Raw genomic sequence first — 19,614 nt, 5'->3', positions numbered from 1 at the left:
AGTGAGCAGTTGAATGGCCTTAGCATATCATTAGCATATTACACTTTGATTGATTGAATGGCCGACCAGATGACGGGACACTTAGCATATTAGGCTTTTATTATATAGGATAGTTTGGTGAAGACCAAAGGAAGGGGAGGCTGGAGCGAGTGAAGGTGGGCAAAGGGGAGAAGTAGAGGGGCATCTGCAATAATGTCAACATTAACATAATTTCGTCTACTCCAAGTTTTCTAAATGCAGTTAACCATGCTTTAAGGTTTTTGCTTGCTTTTTTTTTTGCAAGAACACCCCTCTGCAGAACGTTCTTTGGGCAATGTTGATTGACCCTGCCAGGCCATTTGTGACAAGCCTGTTATAGATCTAGTACCTGAGAAGGTCTGTTCTGACTTGATATTCATAGATAAAGAAAATATATTATTGGATACAATTCCTGGGAATACTACCACTGCATCTGTCCGTTCTTGGAGGTTGGAATACTGAACTCTGTTGGAAGGAACACCCTCTCTCTGTCATAAAGAGTCCTTAGCAACCAGTCTGTTGAGACCACAGACAGGGAGAGTAAAGACCACAGTGCCTTTGAGTCTTGCTGGTGCAGATAAACTGTTCTGAGGAAGCTGAGGAACCAAATCCAGTGGCACAGTTCAGGCCTTGGCCATAATGTCTATTGCATATCGAGAGCCCATCTCTGCCACAGTGGGAAAACGCATGATTTTTACAGGTAAAGAGATTTTCTGTATGCTTTCACAAGGAGATCTAAACTTTCTCCCTCACCCATACGATGCTCATATGTGATACTCACATAATGGATACAAGAATTGGCCCTGATCAGGTAGCCCAATGGGATAGCAGCAGTTCTCAACCTGTGGGTCACGACCCCTTTGGGGGTCGAACAACCCTTTCACAGGCGTCGCCTAAGACCATCGGAAAACACATACATAATTACATATTGTTTTTGTGATTAATCATTATGCTTTAATTATGTCCAATTTGTAACAATGAAATTGGGGGTCACCACAACATGAGGAGCTGTATTAAAGGGTCGCGGCATTAGGAAGGTTGAGAACCACTGGGTTAGAGTGTCATCGATATGCCAAGGTTGTGAGTTTGATTCCCTGTCAGGGCACATATAAGAATGAACCAATAAATGCATAAATAAGTGCAACAACAAATTGATGTTTCTCTCTCTCCTCCTCTCTCTCTCTCTCTCTCTCTCTCTCTCTCTCTCTCTCTCTCTTTCCTCTTTCTCTCACCAACCAATAAATAAAAAAGAATGACATAATCATTTTATATATATTTATTTTGTATGATATTGCTACTCTTATTGTGCATACTCAGCCTGGGCATCAACACTGCACCTCCTCAAACAGATCTGTGACATCCCAGTTCTCACTATAGCTGAGCTTTCACAAATTCTATATCATAAAGTTTGTTGTGTGTAAGAGGAACTACTTTGATGCTAATAAAAAGTACCTTGATCAAATTTTAATTATTATTGATTTAAGCTTCACGTACTTTTATAAACTTGACATATCTGCTTGACAACACTTTAAGCAAGGTGTGCATTTGACCTAGTAAAATTGTTGGCTTGCATTTTGTTCCTTTAACTTGTTGGAAATGATTTGGGTGGCGTATGTGTGTAGAATTAAAATAAGATGTAATTAAATGGAATCTACTAGTTGTGATAAGTCTATAAGAAAGAAACTAAAATTCATCTTAATTCTTTTATAAGTTTAAATAATGAGCATATTTTATGAGCATATCCCCTTGCTTCTATGTCAACTCCCACTCCAGTCATCAGAAATCTGGCCCCAGCTATTTGCCATTGACTGACTTGTTTACATGTACATGTGTACAAGGATCAGAATTGTGAACCTGTACTCCATGACCAGCAAACAAACAAAACAAAAAGAACTTTATCAACTGGAGTAATGTGCTTCCTTGCGGTTCCCTTTGCTTAAAATATACAGGTTCTACTCATTTCCAAAGTTACTTAGGTCATCTCCTCTCCCCACCGCCCCCTCCTCCCCCTTTCAGTGCTGCCGTGTAATACAGTTAGATTCTCTTGTCACAGACTGAATTTTTTCCTGGAATCTCCTAAATGATTTTTTAAAAATTTATATACATCAGGTTTGTTCTTTGTGCTGTAAAATTTATAGGTTTTGACAAATCCATAGGTTCCATACCCATCATTCTAGAATTGTATAGAATAGCACCGCCACTCTAAACATCCCTGTGCTTCAATCTACTCATTTCCTTCTCTTCTCTTCCCAAACTCCTGGCAACCACTGATCTTTTCCTTTTTTTAAAAAAAAAAATTTCTTTATTGTTTAGAGTATTATATATAGTATTACATATGTCTCCTTTTTCCCTCTTGAACTCTCCCTGGCCACCAGCCCCCCTCCCCCCGCCCCCCCCCCTCCACTGTGTCTGTGTCCATTGGCTATGCTTATAATGCATGCATACAAGTCCTTTGGTTGGTCTTTTACCACCCCACTCCCCTGCCTTCCCTCTGAAGTTTAATGGTCTGTTCAATGCTTCTCTGTCTCTGGATCTATTTTTGTTCATTAGTTTATGTTGTTCATTATATTCCATAAATTAGTGATATTTATCTTTCTCTGACTGGCTTATTTTGCTTAGCATGATGCTCAGGTCCATCCATGCTGTTGTGAATGGTAAAACTTCCTTCTTTTTTATAGCAGCATAGTATTCCATTGTGTAGTTGTACCACTGTTTTTTAATCTACTCATCTGATGATGGGCACTTAGGCTGTTTCCAAATCTTAGCTATGGTAAATTGTGCTGCTATGAACATAGGGGTGCATATGTCCTTTCTGATTGGTGTTTCTGATTTCTTGGGATATATTCCTAGGAGTGGGATTACTGTGTCAAATGGAAGTTCCATTTTTAATTTTCTGAGTAAATGTCATATTGTCTTCACAGTGGCTGCACCAGTCTGTATTCCCACCATCAGTGCATAAGGGTTCCTTTCTTCTCCGCATCCTCATCAGCACTTGTTGTTTGTTGATTTGTTGATGGTAGCCATTCTGACAGGTATGAGATGGTATCTCATTATTGTTTTGATTTGCAGCTCTCAGATGATTAGTGACTTTGAGCAAGTTTTCATGTCTCTTGGCCTTCTGAATGTCCTCTTTTAAAAGGTGTCTATTTAAGTCCTTACCACTGATCTCTTCACTGTCTCTATAGCTTTGCCTGAATGTCATGGAGCTGGAATCATACACTGTGTAGCCTTTTCGGGTTGGCTTCTTTCAGTTGCCAGTATGCATCTAATGTTCCTGCATGTCTTTTTGTGGCTTAAGAGTTCATTTCTTTTTATCACTGAATAATGTTTCATTGTCTGGATGTACCACTATTTGTTTCTCTACTCACCTATGAGAGGAAGTTTGGATTGCTTGCAGTTTTTAGCAATTCTGAAAAAGAGTTCTATAAACATTTGTGTGCTGACTTTGTGTGGCTATGTTTTCAAAATCAATCTGGTAAGTACCTAGGAATGTGACTCTGATCCAAATCCAAGAGATTTATGGAATAATTAATAGAGGATGCTCAATTTAAAAGGCACCATAAGAGATCATCTCATTTAACCCATCATTTTTCAGTTGGGGATGCTGAGGTCCAGAGAGCTAAGTGACTTGCTCAAGATCACACAGCCTTGGTCAGAAGGCTGTAAACCTCTGCCTGCCCCCTTTTATATGATGTGTTAATGTGTATTACATCCGGATATTCGACTGAATAAAAATAGGAATGTATTTAGCCAGCCATCCTATATCTACCAGAAAATCTGCTCATGTAAACCAAGAATATTGCAGAATTCTACCTTATAAAGGAATGATCACAATTTCTGTTAGAAATGTATGAGAATTGGAAATACTCTCTAGGACATGGCTGAAAGCAATATGATGAATGAAACTATAAGTGGTAGGAGAAATACTACATAAATGTGTATGTAATTTTGAAAAGCATTGCTCCATTAGCCTGGGTTTCAGACCCATTTATTCATCTCATTTTTTTGCCCCGTGAAACTGCCACACTAATAGTTATGTCTCGAATTCAATTATTTTAAAAATAGAAAATGACTTCACACTGAACTGCCAGTGGTTTCCTTTTTGAAGAAAGAATAAAATATTCCTGACTGTAAATTCACCGTCAGTCTCAACACTATAATTCACGAAGCAAATACTTTAGATTTGTAAAAATGAAATTATGACAAAAGCTTACACATTTTAATGGCACTGAAACATTTGGGTGGCTAATCTGCATTTTATTCTATAATCATAGAATGTGATTTGCCTGAGGGACAGCAGTTCCAAACCAATCCTTCCCTAAACTGCTGGTCATCTAAGTCATCGCTAATGCGATTTGCAAGAAAAAATCATTAGTTGTTGCTACCACTTTGAAAACATCTAAACCAAGAGAACTTCTAAGGACAAGCTTTGTCTTATACTCTAGTTTTTCTGTGTTGTTTTGTGTGTGTGTGTGTGTGTGTGTGTGTGTGTGTGTGTGTGTTTAGAATAATAAATGCCTTTATTACATAAACTAAGATGGAAAGAAAGACTTATTTGCCTTTCTGGATTTTGATTTAACTTTCCAAAGTTGATACCCTATAGATTACATTAATATAGCCTCTTTAAATCAGGAAGAAATACTCAGGATTAAGCAAAAAAAAAAAAAATGTTGTTGAAACTGTGCTTGAAAAAATTCTTTTGTCAAAGACGAGTTGATTGTTTAGTGTGCAACCTTATAGGAAATGGAAGTAAGCATGAAGATCCTATTTCAGGGAACCACGGTGGTAAACTTAGACACAATTTTGGCTTTTCCTCTTACCCTTTCTCACCTCAGCTTTCACATCTGTAACTTGTGAATAGCAGCACCTATTCCATAAGGTTTGCTATGATGATTTAATGAAACGAAGGTGCCTGCATAGACCACAACTTTAACAACATTTAAAAAACTTTTCTTAAGTAGTTATACTAATTTTTTCCTTGAGAAGCTCATTATCTGGAGGAGGGAGGTGCTGGGAGAGAACACAAAAATCACCCTTAAAATTCTATTTTTTCATAATAAACCAACAAAGTACAGTTTATTCCCAACGTCTGAAGATTTAAGCAAGCTTTTAAAGGGTACAGAGAGCAATAATCTAAGATGATCTAAACGAGTGGCTTTGAAACTGTTACGTGTATATTAATCACCTGGGGAGTCCTGTTAAAATGCAGATGCTGGTTCCATTGGTCTCGACTTGGGAGCCTGGGAATCTGCAATTCTACCAAATTCCCAGGTGATGCTGTGCTGTGGTCCAGGGACCACACATTGAGTAATGAGGATCTAAACTTGTCGGCTTCACTATTTACTACTGTGACCTTGGACAAGATATTTTCCTCTCTGTGTCTCAGCTATAACATCTGTAGAACAGCAATAATACCCCCTACATAGGGTTTCTAGGAATTTCAAGTGAGTCAAAGTACACAGAATACTTAGAACAGTACCTGGCATGTGGTGAGTGCCATGTACGTGTTAACTACTATCATCTGACGCAGATCACTAGCAATATCAGTAGACTGCGGGCTAGTGAAGTCATTGGCCCAGAAGCATGGTGTTTCTAATCATTAGAGCCCACACAAATATATATATTTGTTTTACCTGTTCACTATTGGCCTTTTGGATTTTCCTATAAATCTGACCCAAATAATACTGAAGAAAACAAACTCCATGAAAAAGCTATTATGGTAGAATGGCAGATTTTGGAATATTACTTATAAACCTCATTAATGCCTGTAATCTCAGTTGATGGAAACGACATGTCATTCTATGGTCAGGAAGAAGAGAAAGAGCTGCATTGGGTGCCCCAGTGGGAAGTCTTTCATTATAGACATTACATTTGTCTCCTTATTTTGTGTTTGTTTCCTTCTTCTGTCCCCCCGCCCTCTCCTGCAAAAGGAGAGGAAGCACGTGTTGAACTCCAGCAAGGAAGCACTTTACTTTGGACACCCGCTGGGCATGATCCTCGTCAGTTTCACTCACGGGGAGTGGCAAAAAATGAAGTGCCACACTGTCTTGCTAACCCCAATTGCCAGCACTTATCTCAGAAAAGGGCAAACCTCTCACAGAGCTTAATAAAAGGTCCCTTTGATCACAAGTATCATCTTTAAGAGAAATACGCTCCAGGAACAGTCCGAGGCAGATAGAAGCTTATCCATACCTCTAAGCATAACGCCACGGAAAGGCACCGCAACTCGAGTATCTGCTCAAATCATGTATGTGGGGCAGCAGTTTCTAAAAGAAAGGAAATAATTTCTGGAAACTACAGAATTGCAGGAGAGGCGGCCATGTAAAGGGAAGAAATAGCTGCACTGCTTGCCCCTGCTCTGTAGCCAGGCTCTGATGTCGCGTGGAGACCTACCACCTCATCTCCAAGCAGAGTCTGAGGAGGACGGAGTTTCTCTGACAAGGACCTAGAACCAGCTGAAGAAATCTGGCAGAGCCAAGGGGAGATTTGGTGTATTCCTAAACCTCATTCTCATTAGCCAAGGGACCTGCCTTGGGGAGGGAGGTGGGAGCGCCAGAGGACAGAGCCACGAACCCTAAGCAGCTGGAATAAATAGACGCAGCAGCTCCCAAGTTCAGTAAACAAGGATGGAAACTCACCAGTGCATAACTGGGGGAGGGAGGTGGCTACCGAGGAGAAAAGATCCACGGTGAGCCATGAGATGTGAGCCACATCCAGTTTGGGGTTCTTTGTCACATTCTACTACCAATAAAACGAAGATCTCCCTGGAGGGCTCTCTTAGCTGACCACAATCCCAAATCCAGGGCACTGATTCTCAAAATTTAATATGCTGAAGAACCACTTATGGAGACTCCAAAAAATATATGTACTTTTATTGGTTTCAGAGAGGACGGGAAAGGGAGAGAGAGACACACACATCAATGATGAGAGAGAATCATTGATTGGCTGCTGCCTGCACGACCCCTACTGGGGATCGAGCCTGCAACTCAGGCATATGCCCTTGCAGGAATCGAACCCGGGACCCTTTCAGTTTGCAGGCCGGCGCTCTATCCACTGAGCCAAACTGGCTAGGGATGGAGACTTTTTTGAATCCAGAATTCCCCAAATTCAGAGTTTCTGGGGCCCTAGCACCTGCATGTTAAACAAGCACACCAAGAGAAAGCGATACAGGCTGCCACGTGGCACAGCAGGGGAACACAGTAGGCCCCCGGGCAATAGGAGCTGTGCCCATTCTACTCCTGGAAGCTCACACGCCCTCCAGTTCCATTACTCTGCGAGGTCTAACTTGTCTCCAGTTAGAAGATCAGAAGTCTCAGCTCACAGCCACTGAATTTTAAAAGTAATTTAGAAACCCACAATTTTAAAAAGAAGAACAGAAACATTTGTATACTTCAAATTAATGTGCATTATATCATTCTGTAAGTGATCATATAAAAATGAACTAAAAATTTCAGCCCAATGAATTATGTCACTGATGACAGGATAATTAGGAATCTAAGTAGTCAAAATGTATGCAAACAAAGCTATCTGAAGTTTAGGAAGATTAGTGAATAAATGTTGACAGCATTCGCGTCTGACAAATTCTTTGTTCATAGCAAGGAAATAATACCTCCTACATCTCTTTCTATTAGAGGTTTTTCAGACTCGTTCAAACTCCAGTTTACAAGCTAAGTAGCTGTTACCACCCTTTTTCACAAAACAGAAGCAGAACAAAGTAGACATGCTAGTCATGTGGGTTAAGTAAAGAAATTTTTTTAAAAAGCAAATCTACGATTCTACAATCCTAGGAACTGATGTGGTAAATCTCATTCATGTCCTTTCCTGAGGCTTGTGTGGCCACTTAGAACACAGGATCCACCTTAGAGCCACACTCACTTCCCCATCACCACCCTTCACATGGTATGCATGTGCCTATGCACGCACATACCCACCCTTTGACGTGTGGAAATGCCCTGAAGAATGTCGACGCCTCTTGTCTGCAGGGATACAAAAAAAAAAAAAAAAAAAAAAAAAGATTGCTTATCATTGACCTGGGACATATAATTACTCAGAAGATAAATATTGAGATGAGAGTTTGCAGTAAATCCTCAATACTGTGATAACTCCACCTTTGCTTCCCAGGGAGGGGCGTGCTCCGGAAACACTGTCTAGCTATGGATTATTGTGTGTGAGGACTATACACTAGGAAGTTATTTACATTCGTCTACATACAGGTCAGGAACCCCATTAATCATTGTTAAATAAACAACTCCCTGCTGCTCCTCCCCCAGGGCGCTCTGAGCCCTGACAGCGGCCAGGGGAAGCTGTCATTCACCACCAGCCTGGAAGGTTGCAAGCCTCTGCACTCATGGTTTGGAGTTTGAGGCCCATGGGCGTCCTGGCCCACAGCATTTTCATCTGGCTGCAGTCACAGTGTTAATGGCTCTGGAGGACGACTTTGGAAGAGTGATAGCCTTTTGCAACATCCAGCCTTTAGGCCAGACTGTCTCAAACATTATCTCCAAATTTGGATGAGAGTTTGTCCAGCCATTTCTGTGTGATGATGTAACAAACTCAGACAGAAACTACATGTGAATGTTCACCTCACCACTGTGATTCACCTGACCTGATGACGGAGTGCTGAGCTTAAAATGTTTTGACTTTGAAACATACATGTGGGGGCTGAGAGTGTGCCCAAAGGCAAATTATGTCTTGAACAGAAAGGGCCGTCTCTTAAAGCAGAGAGTTCACCGAAGGTGGGAGAGGGTAGTGCCACAGATAAATGGAAAGGGAAAAACACCACAGCCCTGCCAGGCCCAGGGCAGAGGGTTCAAGGTCAGGGCTACTTCAGTTGGCCGGCCCTCACTCTCTCACATCTCAACTAGACACAGTGGAGCAGATGACATTTTGAGCAAGTGACTCCTACCAATGGCAGCTTCAACAATGTCTACCATGATGGCCATTCTTGTAGTCAGTTCATCAAAAGGGATCACAAATATTTAGATCTCCTATCTCCTCCCTTCACCAAAGGACTGGTATCAACCTTTAACCCCTGTACCCACTCTGCAATCTCTCCCTATTCTCTTCTTTTCCACAGTTACAAAAATAGCTGTGCAGAGATCACCACAAACCCTAGTGGATCTTTGTTTACATTTTTAAAAAATTGATACCAAAGGAGACATTTAGGGAATCTTGACAAGAGCTTTGAAATTCAGCCCCAGTACAGAGCTGGTTTCCTGTGCCCTCTCCCACCCGCACCCGGCAAATCCAGCAGGCCAGAGGGCTAGTGTCGCCTCCTTGGACATTTACCTTGTTCTCTTCTCTGGCTTTAGCTTCTCCTGTTGTCCCACTGGGGAATTTGTGTCGTAGTCACACCCACATTCCTAGGAAGACCAACTGTCTCAGTTTACCCAGTTCAGGGAGCTTACTGGACACTGAGTTTTCAGTGCAAAGACTGGGATGGGTTGGTCACCCTAACTCTGACCCTTAGTTGCGGCCCTTGCCAGGCCAGCCTCACCAGGTCAAGGTGCAGATAGAATTCGTCATCTGAGTTCTGCACAAAGCAGGATGGGAAGTGTTCATGATGTCAGGACACCAGGCATGAGTTGCCTCATATATAAGTCATTGTTAACTTCCTCCCTTGCACTCCATCAGAGAAAGAGGGGAAGGTCCAGGCTATTCCACAGAAATGCTAGGTAGATGTCTACCTACTCTGATGCAATCTTGCCCAGTTACATAAGGTGGTAATCACTGGCCTCTTTACCTCTGACCTGGAACTGTGGTTCCCCTTGACTAAAGACCAGTTGCATCAGCACATCTACTGTAAACCCAAGAAGACCACCCTGAATCTATCTCAACGTCTTTCCAGCAACAATATGGCCTCAAATTTTTCAAAGAGAGCAAGACCAGCATTCTGGGCCATTATACTTGCTTGGGGTAAAAATAAAAATCTCTCCCTTTTTATGTTCTGAACTTTATTCCCCCCCACTCCCCCTGTTTAATGATAGCTGTTCATGTATTCGTCCAGCTCCCATCATTAGTTGATATGTATTAACTAATGTTAGAGTCAAATAAATCATGTCAAGTGCAAAGAAGAGGACCACCATAACATGTTAGCTAGACTGAACTCGTGGCCACAACCTAAATGTGGTGGGTTTGTGCTGTCAACTTACCTAAGCTAGAACTGTGTTTCCCAGAATGCTTTGCTCTGCATAGCTTTGGAGTAGGCTGGGCCGCAAAAGACATTTGTGTGCAATGTGGAAGGCGGATGTGAAGTGATGGACACATTTTTGCCATGCTCAGAAGGTGGGTGCGGGCCACCAGGGGATGTTGCAGCCCATACTCACTGTTGCTGATAAGTTGGCTCACCTCATTGGTCTGGGGCAGCTCCTTCAGAGCATTCCAAGCTTCCTTCTTCAGCTTCATTGATTTCTTTTTAAAATATATTTTTATTGATTTCAGAGAGGAAGGGAGAGGGAGAGAGAGATAGAAACATCAATGATGAGAGAGAAATCATTGATCGTCTGCCTCCCACACTGGGGATAGGAGACTGTAACCTGGGCATGTGCCTGACTGGGAATTGAACCATGACCTCCTGGTTTATAGGTTGACGCTCAACCACTGAGCCACGCTGGTTGGGCAGCTTCATTGATTTCTGGGCCAGGTATTTAGCACTGTGACAAAAAGGCCCATTTTTCACTTACATCAACCAATTTGGAGGCTTAGAGGCATAAGAGACCTATTTGGGTCCAGTTAATCCCTGTAGGTTGCAATTTATCTTACAAACCCACATTGCCTGGACCCACTGCTTTGATGTGTTGCTTGTTAACCAGCATCTGAATCACTTTGCTGACCTGGTGGGGGTCGCCGCTCAGGGCTGGGTATACCACGGCCAGAGTTGTTCTTGTGAATCTGGGTATTTTGGCGCTCCAGCTGGGGGTGAGGAGCAGGACTTCTGGGACTCACCTTCTTCCTGGTTCCAGCTTCAAAGGCTAGGCAGACGGCACCAAGGGCCACCTAATGTGGAGTACACTAAAAACGTTTGTGGAGGGAAGGCATGAATGAGCTGAAGGGTTGACAATTCCTTGAGAAGTTTGCAGTCTAAGGCCTTTTCCTCCATCATACTATCTAGGCTCGATTTATATGTTTCACCAATAATTCTGCTATCGAGAGAGTCATCTGGATACCTGTTTATCTCTAAACCGGGTCAATAATGATCTCAGCACAGAGGACAATGCAGAAGGAAGGCACCATTATTCACTACTTTTGTTCATTTCTTTCCCTGGGGTAGATGAGTGTGCTGTTGGAAAGAAGAGGGAGTCCTCCATAAGATCTTCCTCTCTCATCCAATACTGCTTTCTCCATGTTGTATATGGTTTGTTCACTAACAGAGCGCTGCTGAGAGCAACATCCAGAAACAGATTTTAGACAAGAAGCTTCTGTCCACCTGCTTCCTCCAACCTGTATTCTAAGCACCCAGGCGCTCCTCTCTCCACCCTCCTACAGAGCTTTCCAGGGCACTGCTTGCTCGTGGTCCTGCTCTTTTAAGACAGAGATTTGCTTTTTAGTAGAAATAGAAAAGTAAAGATATTGCAGATGCATTGTGGGAAGCAATGGGAGGGGATCAGATGGTTCAAAGGGAATGCATTTAACCCCCTCCATCTTCCAGGGTCCCAGCTGCTGCTCACGGTGTGTCTCTGTGGGAGGCAGTCTGCTGTAAGAAACACGAGAAATGGAGAGCACAGTAGGACTCCCCACTTTAGCCTTTTTAAGTGACAAACAAGTGTGAAGTAAGGAGGCTGCAACCACAAGGGGTTACCAAAGAAAACGTAGAAAAATAACTCAGAAAAGATGGCAATCTACAAAGTCCTCCTCCCCAAGAGAGAAGGGAAAAGAAAAGAATAACAGAATTCATCCTTTCCCTTTTTTTATTAACTAGAAATTAGAAACTAGAAAAAGATCTGTAGTTGTTAAGTCGTTGCATTTCTCCCCACTGATAATTAGCACCAGATGGAGCAAAATAATGTCATTTTATAATTTGTGGACACTGCAATAGTAAGTGGGTTAAAGAGAGTTCAGCTAATGGGTCCACGTGTATCGCTTTCATTTCTTCGTCTGCTGCCAGCAATAGCCAGCATTTGAAGAGGGTGGGCAACTGTGAGATGTTTCATATGAAACTACACATGTCACCGTGGTCTGACGAATGGAGACTGGCAGTGATATTGGAAGTCTGCTTAACATTCCATTTCTCTTATACAGACAGCAGGAAAATGGAACTGAGTCCCATCCCCACATTTCACATGCATTTGATTGTAGGCTTATACTTTTTAAATTACAAATTCTAATTTTTCAGACCTGTGTGCTGACTTCATTGATCTTTCCAAGTCCTGCACAAGGCCCATATTTTCCATGACTAATTCTCATCGATCACGCCTTTCATTGTATTTCTTTTTTAATGAAAGGCAGCCTGCCCAGCTCTGGGCTAGTTGTTCCGTGTGTAGGACAGTTTTCTTACGTAGATTATAAGTTCTCTGAGGGCCGGATCAAGCCTGATCATTTTGCCTCATCAGCCTAACACTGAGCATGTAGTAAGCACTTAGGCAACTTTTAAATAGCTAACATCATTAGTCAGTTTAATTTCACAAGATTTTAGGTTTTAATATATGTTATTCATATTTATGCATAAATTACAATGCAAAGCAATATATAAAACGGAATTTTTTTTGTTCCAACTCTCTCCTTTCTAACAGACTATTTCTCTTCTGTTGAGCTAGCAAATCTTGACACCTTTGTATTACAATATTTGCAAAGGCATAAAGACAAATGCCCGGAAGTTGTACTATTGTTCCTGGCTTGTGATTAAAAAAAAACAAACTAAGCAATAACTAAATTTCAATTCTAAATGCTTTGCTACACTTGTAAAGAAAAGTGTTTCTAAGTGAAAAATTATTAGCTGTATTTAAAAAACTGAATCAGCCTGGCCAACATGACACATGCCTGGGTTGCGGCTTGATCACCAGTGTGGGGTGTGCAGGAGGCAGCTGATCAATGATTCTCTCTCATCCTTGATGTTTCTCTCTCTCCGTCTCCCTTCTTCTCTGAAATCAATAAAAATATATTTTTAAAAAACACAAACTGAATCATTCCTGCAGAAGTGTAACACTACTAAGTGTGTTGCTGAGTGGTCTGCACCTGATTGGTTCACATGAGACAGTGGATTTCTCCCTTCCTCCAATCAGGGAGCTCTTTCTATCACATGCATATCACACACATACTCATTTATTCCACAAATATTTATTGTGGGTCAGGCTCCAGGCTTTTCTTGCATTTGCATATTGGTCAAGGAAGGGAAAAAGACCAAAGGCAAAACAACTCTGGGACTTGCTAATTCTGCTCCTTTAGAGTCAATTTACATCTAATAATATGGTTCAATTATTTACATTTCTTGTAGGCCTTAGGAGTCCCCAAACTGATTTTCCCGTAATTCAGTAAACATATGATTTTATTACCATCACTGTGATGACAGCACTTGAGAAAAATTAAGTTGCAATTCATATTGAAAATTTAGGGGATTCTACAAAAAGGTAGATGTAGAAGATGAAATACCCATCTCATACATTTGAAAAGACAATGTACCAGTAGAAAGAAAGCATAAAACAAAGTACTAGACTGCTGATTGATAGACCGACGGCATATCATGCGTTTAAATGTATTTCAAGAGGAATAGATCCACCAAGAGAGAGTGCCATTTGGGGTTACCGACTAAAGCAGGAATGATTTAATCTAAGAGAGTTTTTCTAACATGGTAAATATTAAAACACTAGAGGCCTGGCGCATGACATTTGTGCACTCTGGGTGGGCGGGTGGGGTCCTTCAGCCCAGCCTGCACCCTTTCACAGTCCGGGAGCCCTTGGGGGATGTCCGACTAACGGCTTAGGCCTGCTCCCCACTCCCCATGGGGAGCAAGTCTAAGCCGTTAGTCAGACATCCTTAGTGCTGCCACCACTGCTGTGCTCACCAGCTGTGAGCCCGGTTTCTAGCTGAGTGGTGCTCCCCATATGGGAACACAATGACCACCAGGGGGCAGCTTCTGCATTGAGCGTCTGCCCCCTGGTGGTCAGTGCATGTCATAGCAACCGCTTGTTCTGCCATTCGGTCGATTTGCATATTACCCTTTTATTATATAGGCTAAAGTCCTGAGGCAGTATGCACATTTATATTTCCATGCAACCCTCACCACCACCCACCTTCAGAACTTTTCCATCTTGCAAAATTGAAACTGTGTCCATTGAACTCCAACTCTCCATTTCCCCCTTCCCAGACCCTGGCAACCACCATTCTACTTTCTGTTCCAGTGAAACTGACCACTTTCGTCATCTTATATAAATGGAATCCTTTTGTGACTGGCTTATTTTACTCAACATAATGTCCTCAAGTTTCATCTATGTTGGAGTTTGTGTCACTATTTCCTTTCTTTTTATGATTCATTGTGTAAATAACAATTCATTGTATGTTTTAATGGATTGACTTGTCCTCCCTGACAATTTCATATGTTGAAGCCCCAGTCCCCAATGTATTTGGAGACAGGTCTTTCATGAAGGGGATAAAAGTTAAATAAGGTCGAGGGATGAGACTCTAATCCCATGAAACTGGTGCTGTTGTAAGAAGGAAGAGGACCCTAGCCAGTCTGGCTCAGTGAATAGGGCATCAGCCTGTAGACCAAAGGGTCCCAGGTTCGATTCTGGTCAAGGGCACATACCCAGGTTGCAGGCTCGATCCCCAGTGTGGGGCGTGCAGGAGGCAGACAATCAATGATTCTCTCTTATCATTGATGTTTCTATCTCTCCCTTCCTCTCTGAAATCAATAAAAATATATTTTAAAAAAAGAAGGAAGAGGAATACCAGAGCTCTTTTCCTCCCCATGTGTGCACAGAGGAAAGGCCATGTGAGGACAGAGAGGGAAGGGGGCCACTTGCCAATGCAGGAGAGAGGTCTCATCAGATGTTGGTCCTGGAAGACACTTTGATCTTGGACTTCCAGCCCTCAGAACTATAAGAAAAGAGGTCTCTGCTGTTTCAGTCACCTACTCTAGTATTTTGTCATAAAGCCCTAACACACTCATATATATCACATTTTGTTTACCTGCCCGTCCATCAGTGGACGTTTGGGTTGTTTGACCTTTTGGCTGCTGTGAATAATGCTGCTGTGGAATTGCCGGATCCTCCGGTAATTCTCTGTCTAATTTCCTGAGGAACCATCACACCGTTTTCTACAGCAGCTGCACCATTTTACATTCCCACCAGCAACGCACAAGGATTCCAACTTTTCTGTATCTCTCATTTGAAAAATGCTTAATCTGATATGTGGTTACTGTGAGAAACCTGTGATCACTCAGTCACAACTGTAGATTTGGAACCATTGACCACCTATTCACATGTGGAAGGTTAATTTGCTTTTCTGTGAGCTAGAATGCAACAGTACACAATACCACTTTTGAGGGGGAGGGGAGGATTCAAAATAAGCAGAATCATTTGGTGCCATTTTGTATCAGCATCACTTTATAAAAAATTGTTTCAGCATCCTGTGGTGCGAGGTTTGCCAGGGTTATTTATATGGAAAATAACAAAGTCACCTCCTCTTCCCCCGCAGTGCCCTCACCAGAGTCAATTAAAACACAGTCTCTAATCTAAAGATATCTGGTCTAAAGGTATCAGATCAGATAGCATCTTGGGACCCCCCTCCTGAATTAAATTATGGCATTTGTAAACATGATTTTTTAATTTCAGTTCCACATTTTACATAATCTTATAGCTCATAAATGGAGTTTAGAAATGTTCACATAGCCTGTAAGCTCTAAATGCAAATAAATCTGTGCTAAGTAGGATATCTTTTTTAAATACTTCTAATTATTTTCAAACTTTATAGCTTTAAGGGGTCAATTGAGGAATGATTTTCATAAGCATAAAAATAATTAACTCAGAGAAAATTGCAAAAAATTTGTAGCAACGTTTTTCAGTAAGTATCAATGCTCTCCAAATACTTCAACTAATTCAGAATAACTAGTAAACCTTTTAAATTATTCTATACTATTCTTAAACTGCCTTCTTCTGCATAATCTAAGAATGGGGATATGTACTTCAAATATTTAATATCTGTCGGTTATTCTAAATGTTCCCTAGGAATTATTTACAGTGATTGCAGCACTTTCATTTTTCAGGCCACTTCAGCTGAAAGACAGACTGAAGCAAAATTGGCAAATAAAAGTCAATATTTAACTGGTACTTCACTCGGACATTTTATTCTAGTTTCTAACTTCGATGTTTAATAATTGATTGAGGGAAGGAAGCAGGAGTTCACTGTGTTTGTTCTCAGAGATTTGAACAGAGGAAGAGAAAGCTTGCTGTTAGGTTTGCAAAAGGCCTAATAGACATTAGGTTAGGTTTGTCCTAGGAGAAAGAGAGAGGGGGAGAGTAAAAATTAAATGACAATGTGGATTGCAAAAGATAATATTTTAGAAGTAGGGGCTAAATCCAACAAGATTAGAATGTAACAGGAATAAATATGAACCTTGCACTTAGGGTTAAAAATCAACAGGACGAGTGAAGGGTAGGGAAGACACTCATGTGATTGGTTAGTGTGGAGGTCTTAGCTGACTGTAAACTCAAGATGAGCCCAGATGGTTCCGACACAGCTGACGTAACCACGGAGCTCTGTTCCACAAACCAGCGGACTCTGCCTGACTGGAGCACACTGCAGCGCTCCTTTTGGTTCTGAGTGACGCATTTTAAGGGAGATGTTCATAAATGGAAGAGCCTCGCGAGGCAGGGTGGTGAAGAGTCTGAGAATCAGTTACAGGAAGAGCATCCAAAAGAAGAGGACACCTCCTTGACCCAAGAACTTGGTGTGAGCCTTTCCCTGTGTCGGCCAGGCTGACCAATGAGAGAGGGACTGTCCGCTGGGATTCAGACGAATGCGTGACTGCGGCAGCAAAGCAGATTTCAGTTCAGCATATGGAAGAATAATTAGATCTGTCCAAAAATAGAATGTGCTTCTGTGGCTGGAAATATTTTGGCAGTTGGATGAGCACCAGCTGAGGGACAGAACCCAGGGTACAGGTTGTACCTGCCCACCCCAGAGGCTGCAGCAACCCAAAGCTCCCAGAACACGCTGCAAACGTGTCCTTTCTGCCAATGTTGTGGCTAGTGTAACTGGATTTAGGGCTGTCTTCATGTGATTTCCAAACAACCAGCTGGCAACCCAAGTGGGTGAATATGTCTAGTAGTACAACAGGGCATCTATTTATTTTAGCACAGGAATTTTGGCCGTGGCCACTACTGCAGAAGCCACCGGAAACCATCACCAATAGCACTACACTACTGCCCTCAGAGCCTCTGAATAGCAGCTGAAACATGGAAATATTTGAAGAGGAAATTACCTTCCTATCTTCCCATAAGAGTACCCGTTTGATACCCTTTCTTGATTCTGAGAATATATGAGTTACAATTTCAGAAGCCAAGACTAGATGCTTTTAAGAATCAAAACACCAACATGGTTCGTCTTGGTATATTAACATCTGTCAGAAGTGACTTGGCACTTCGACTTCTTTAGAAACAATATCGATGGTATAAAGTCATGGCTCTCCAACTTTATCATGTGTCAAAGTCACGTGGAGGGATTGTTAAGGCCCAGATTGCTAGGCCCACCTTCAGAGTTTGTGTTTCAGGAGACAAGAGGTGGGGCGTGAGATTCTGCATTTTGAATAAGTTCTCAAATGCTTATGTTGCTGGTCCGGAACCACACTTTGAGAACCACTGATATAATGAATGAATGAACACAGCATAAGAAGCCACGTTATAATCAGCGAATTGCTAGTGTCTATGGGATTGGTGTGCAGGAGCTGGCTTGTACCTTCTGATTGTTAGCAACTCTTTTCAACTCTGCATTCAGTGACATCAGCTTGGTAGTTTGAAACTGGTCATGGTGGAAATATTTACACCACAGATATTGGTATATGCTAACACCATAATTTTTTTTTCCTCTGAATGCCAGAATTAAATATTTACCAGTAAACCATTGCTATAGACTCACAGCAGAAGGAAAATATTGGATGATCTAATGTCTAATGTAACATTGCTCAAATTCACTTCACTAATGGATTTAATAAGTATTTCTTGAATCCTGGCTACATAAGCACAGCAGTATTTTTTCAATTATAATGTGCTGAAAGGATTTAATAAGCATGGATTAAAGCAGACAATGAAATATGGTTTCATGTATTAGTCATTTGCTGTAAGAAATATTCAACATTTGGTCCATTTCATAAATGTGTATGAAAATGAACATAAACCAGTGATCATTAAAAGTGCATTATCGAGCCCTAGCCAGTTTGGCTCAGTGGATAGAGAGTGTCGGCTTGTGGACTGAAGGGCCCGGGTTCGATTCCTGTCAAGGGCACATGCCTGAGTTGTGGACTCGATCCCCGATAGGGGGCATGCAGGAGGCAGCCAATAAATGATCTGCTCTCATCACTGATGTTTCTATCTCTCTCTCCCTCTCCCTTCCTCTCTGAAATCAGTAAAAATATATATTTTTTAAAAGTGTGTATCAAAGATTAAGAAATAAATAAAAGTGCATATCAGTTCATTATCTTCACCGTCTAACATTTACTGCTTAGAATACGTCAGATACTATTGTAAGTTTACATGAATTATCTCATTTAATTCTTATAAAATATGTCACTTAGATACTGTTATCCTCATTTTATAGATTAGAAAAACTGAGTCACAGTAACAGGTATATGATACCTATGTATCAATGTCTATGGAATATCAGCAACCATGTTTTGTGTGATCTCACATGTAATGTCTTAGAAATCTCACATACAGCATTTCTCAAAGACAGTTTACTGATAATAACCACATTATTATTATATAATCACTATAATCTTGTTTTGTTTTTGTTAATCCTCACCTAAGGATATTTTTCCATTGATTTTTAGAGAGAGTGGAAGGGAGGGGGAGAGATAGAGAGAGAGAAACATTGATGTGAGAGAGACATATCAATTGGGACCAGGGCTGTAGATCGAGCCTGAAACTAAGGCCCTTGACCAGAACAGAACCTGGGACCCTTTAGTCTGGGAGCCGACACTCTAGCCACAGAGCCAAACCAGCTAGGGCTAATCACTATAGTCTTAAATATATTTTTAATGATAATTAGAAGAAAATGCAGATGGCATCGATACTTTGACAAAACAATACCAGAAGAATACTGGCATTCCAGGGAAAACAATGCTAACCATTGGCTTGACGGCATTCAAGCACAATAGCTTGACCCTCCTAACTCTCTTCTGTTGAGCTACACTCTCAAGACCCCTCAGCCCTCTTTTCTGGTGGGAGAATAAGATCATAGTTTGCCATTCTGATTCCCCAATTTCTATCTTTCCGTGAGGTTGACCTACCTACTACATATTTTTTATTAACACATCATTATTAGGTCATCAGTCTATGATTGCTCTGACTTGAAAAAAAACTTCTGTCTTTAAGGTTCTCTAGTAACCATTTGATCACAACTAGTATTGATTCTGGGAATTTCTACTTGTCACTACTTTTTTTTTTTTAT

At 41.4% G+C, this 19,614-nt stretch overlaps 1 protein-coding gene across 1 annotated transcript in view; it reads left to right on the top strand.

Annotated features, from left to right (window-relative positions):
- Positions 1–657: 657 nt before the first annotated feature.
- The window catches only part of SPMIP2 (sperm microtubule inner protein 2), a gene marked incomplete at both ends in the record, with an annotated part of 72,439 nt that continues 53,482 nt past the window's right edge, over positions 658–19,614 (top strand). The window contains one exon of the mRNA XM_081092755.1: positions 658–718. Within this exon, the coding sequence (XP_080948881.1) occupies positions 658–718 (61 nt within the window). The remainder of the gene's footprint in view (positions 719–19,614) is intronic.

Source organism: Myotis nattereri (genome assembly GCF_964212035.1).
Source record: "Myotis nattereri genome assembly, chromosome: 5".
In the NCBI taxonomy this organism is placed as follows: domain Eukaryota; kingdom Metazoa; phylum Chordata; class Mammalia; order Chiroptera; family Vespertilionidae; genus Myotis; species Myotis nattereri.
The sequence above is the reverse complement of the archived record's forward strand: the minus strand, read 5'-3'. Positions and strand labels throughout refer to the sequence as shown.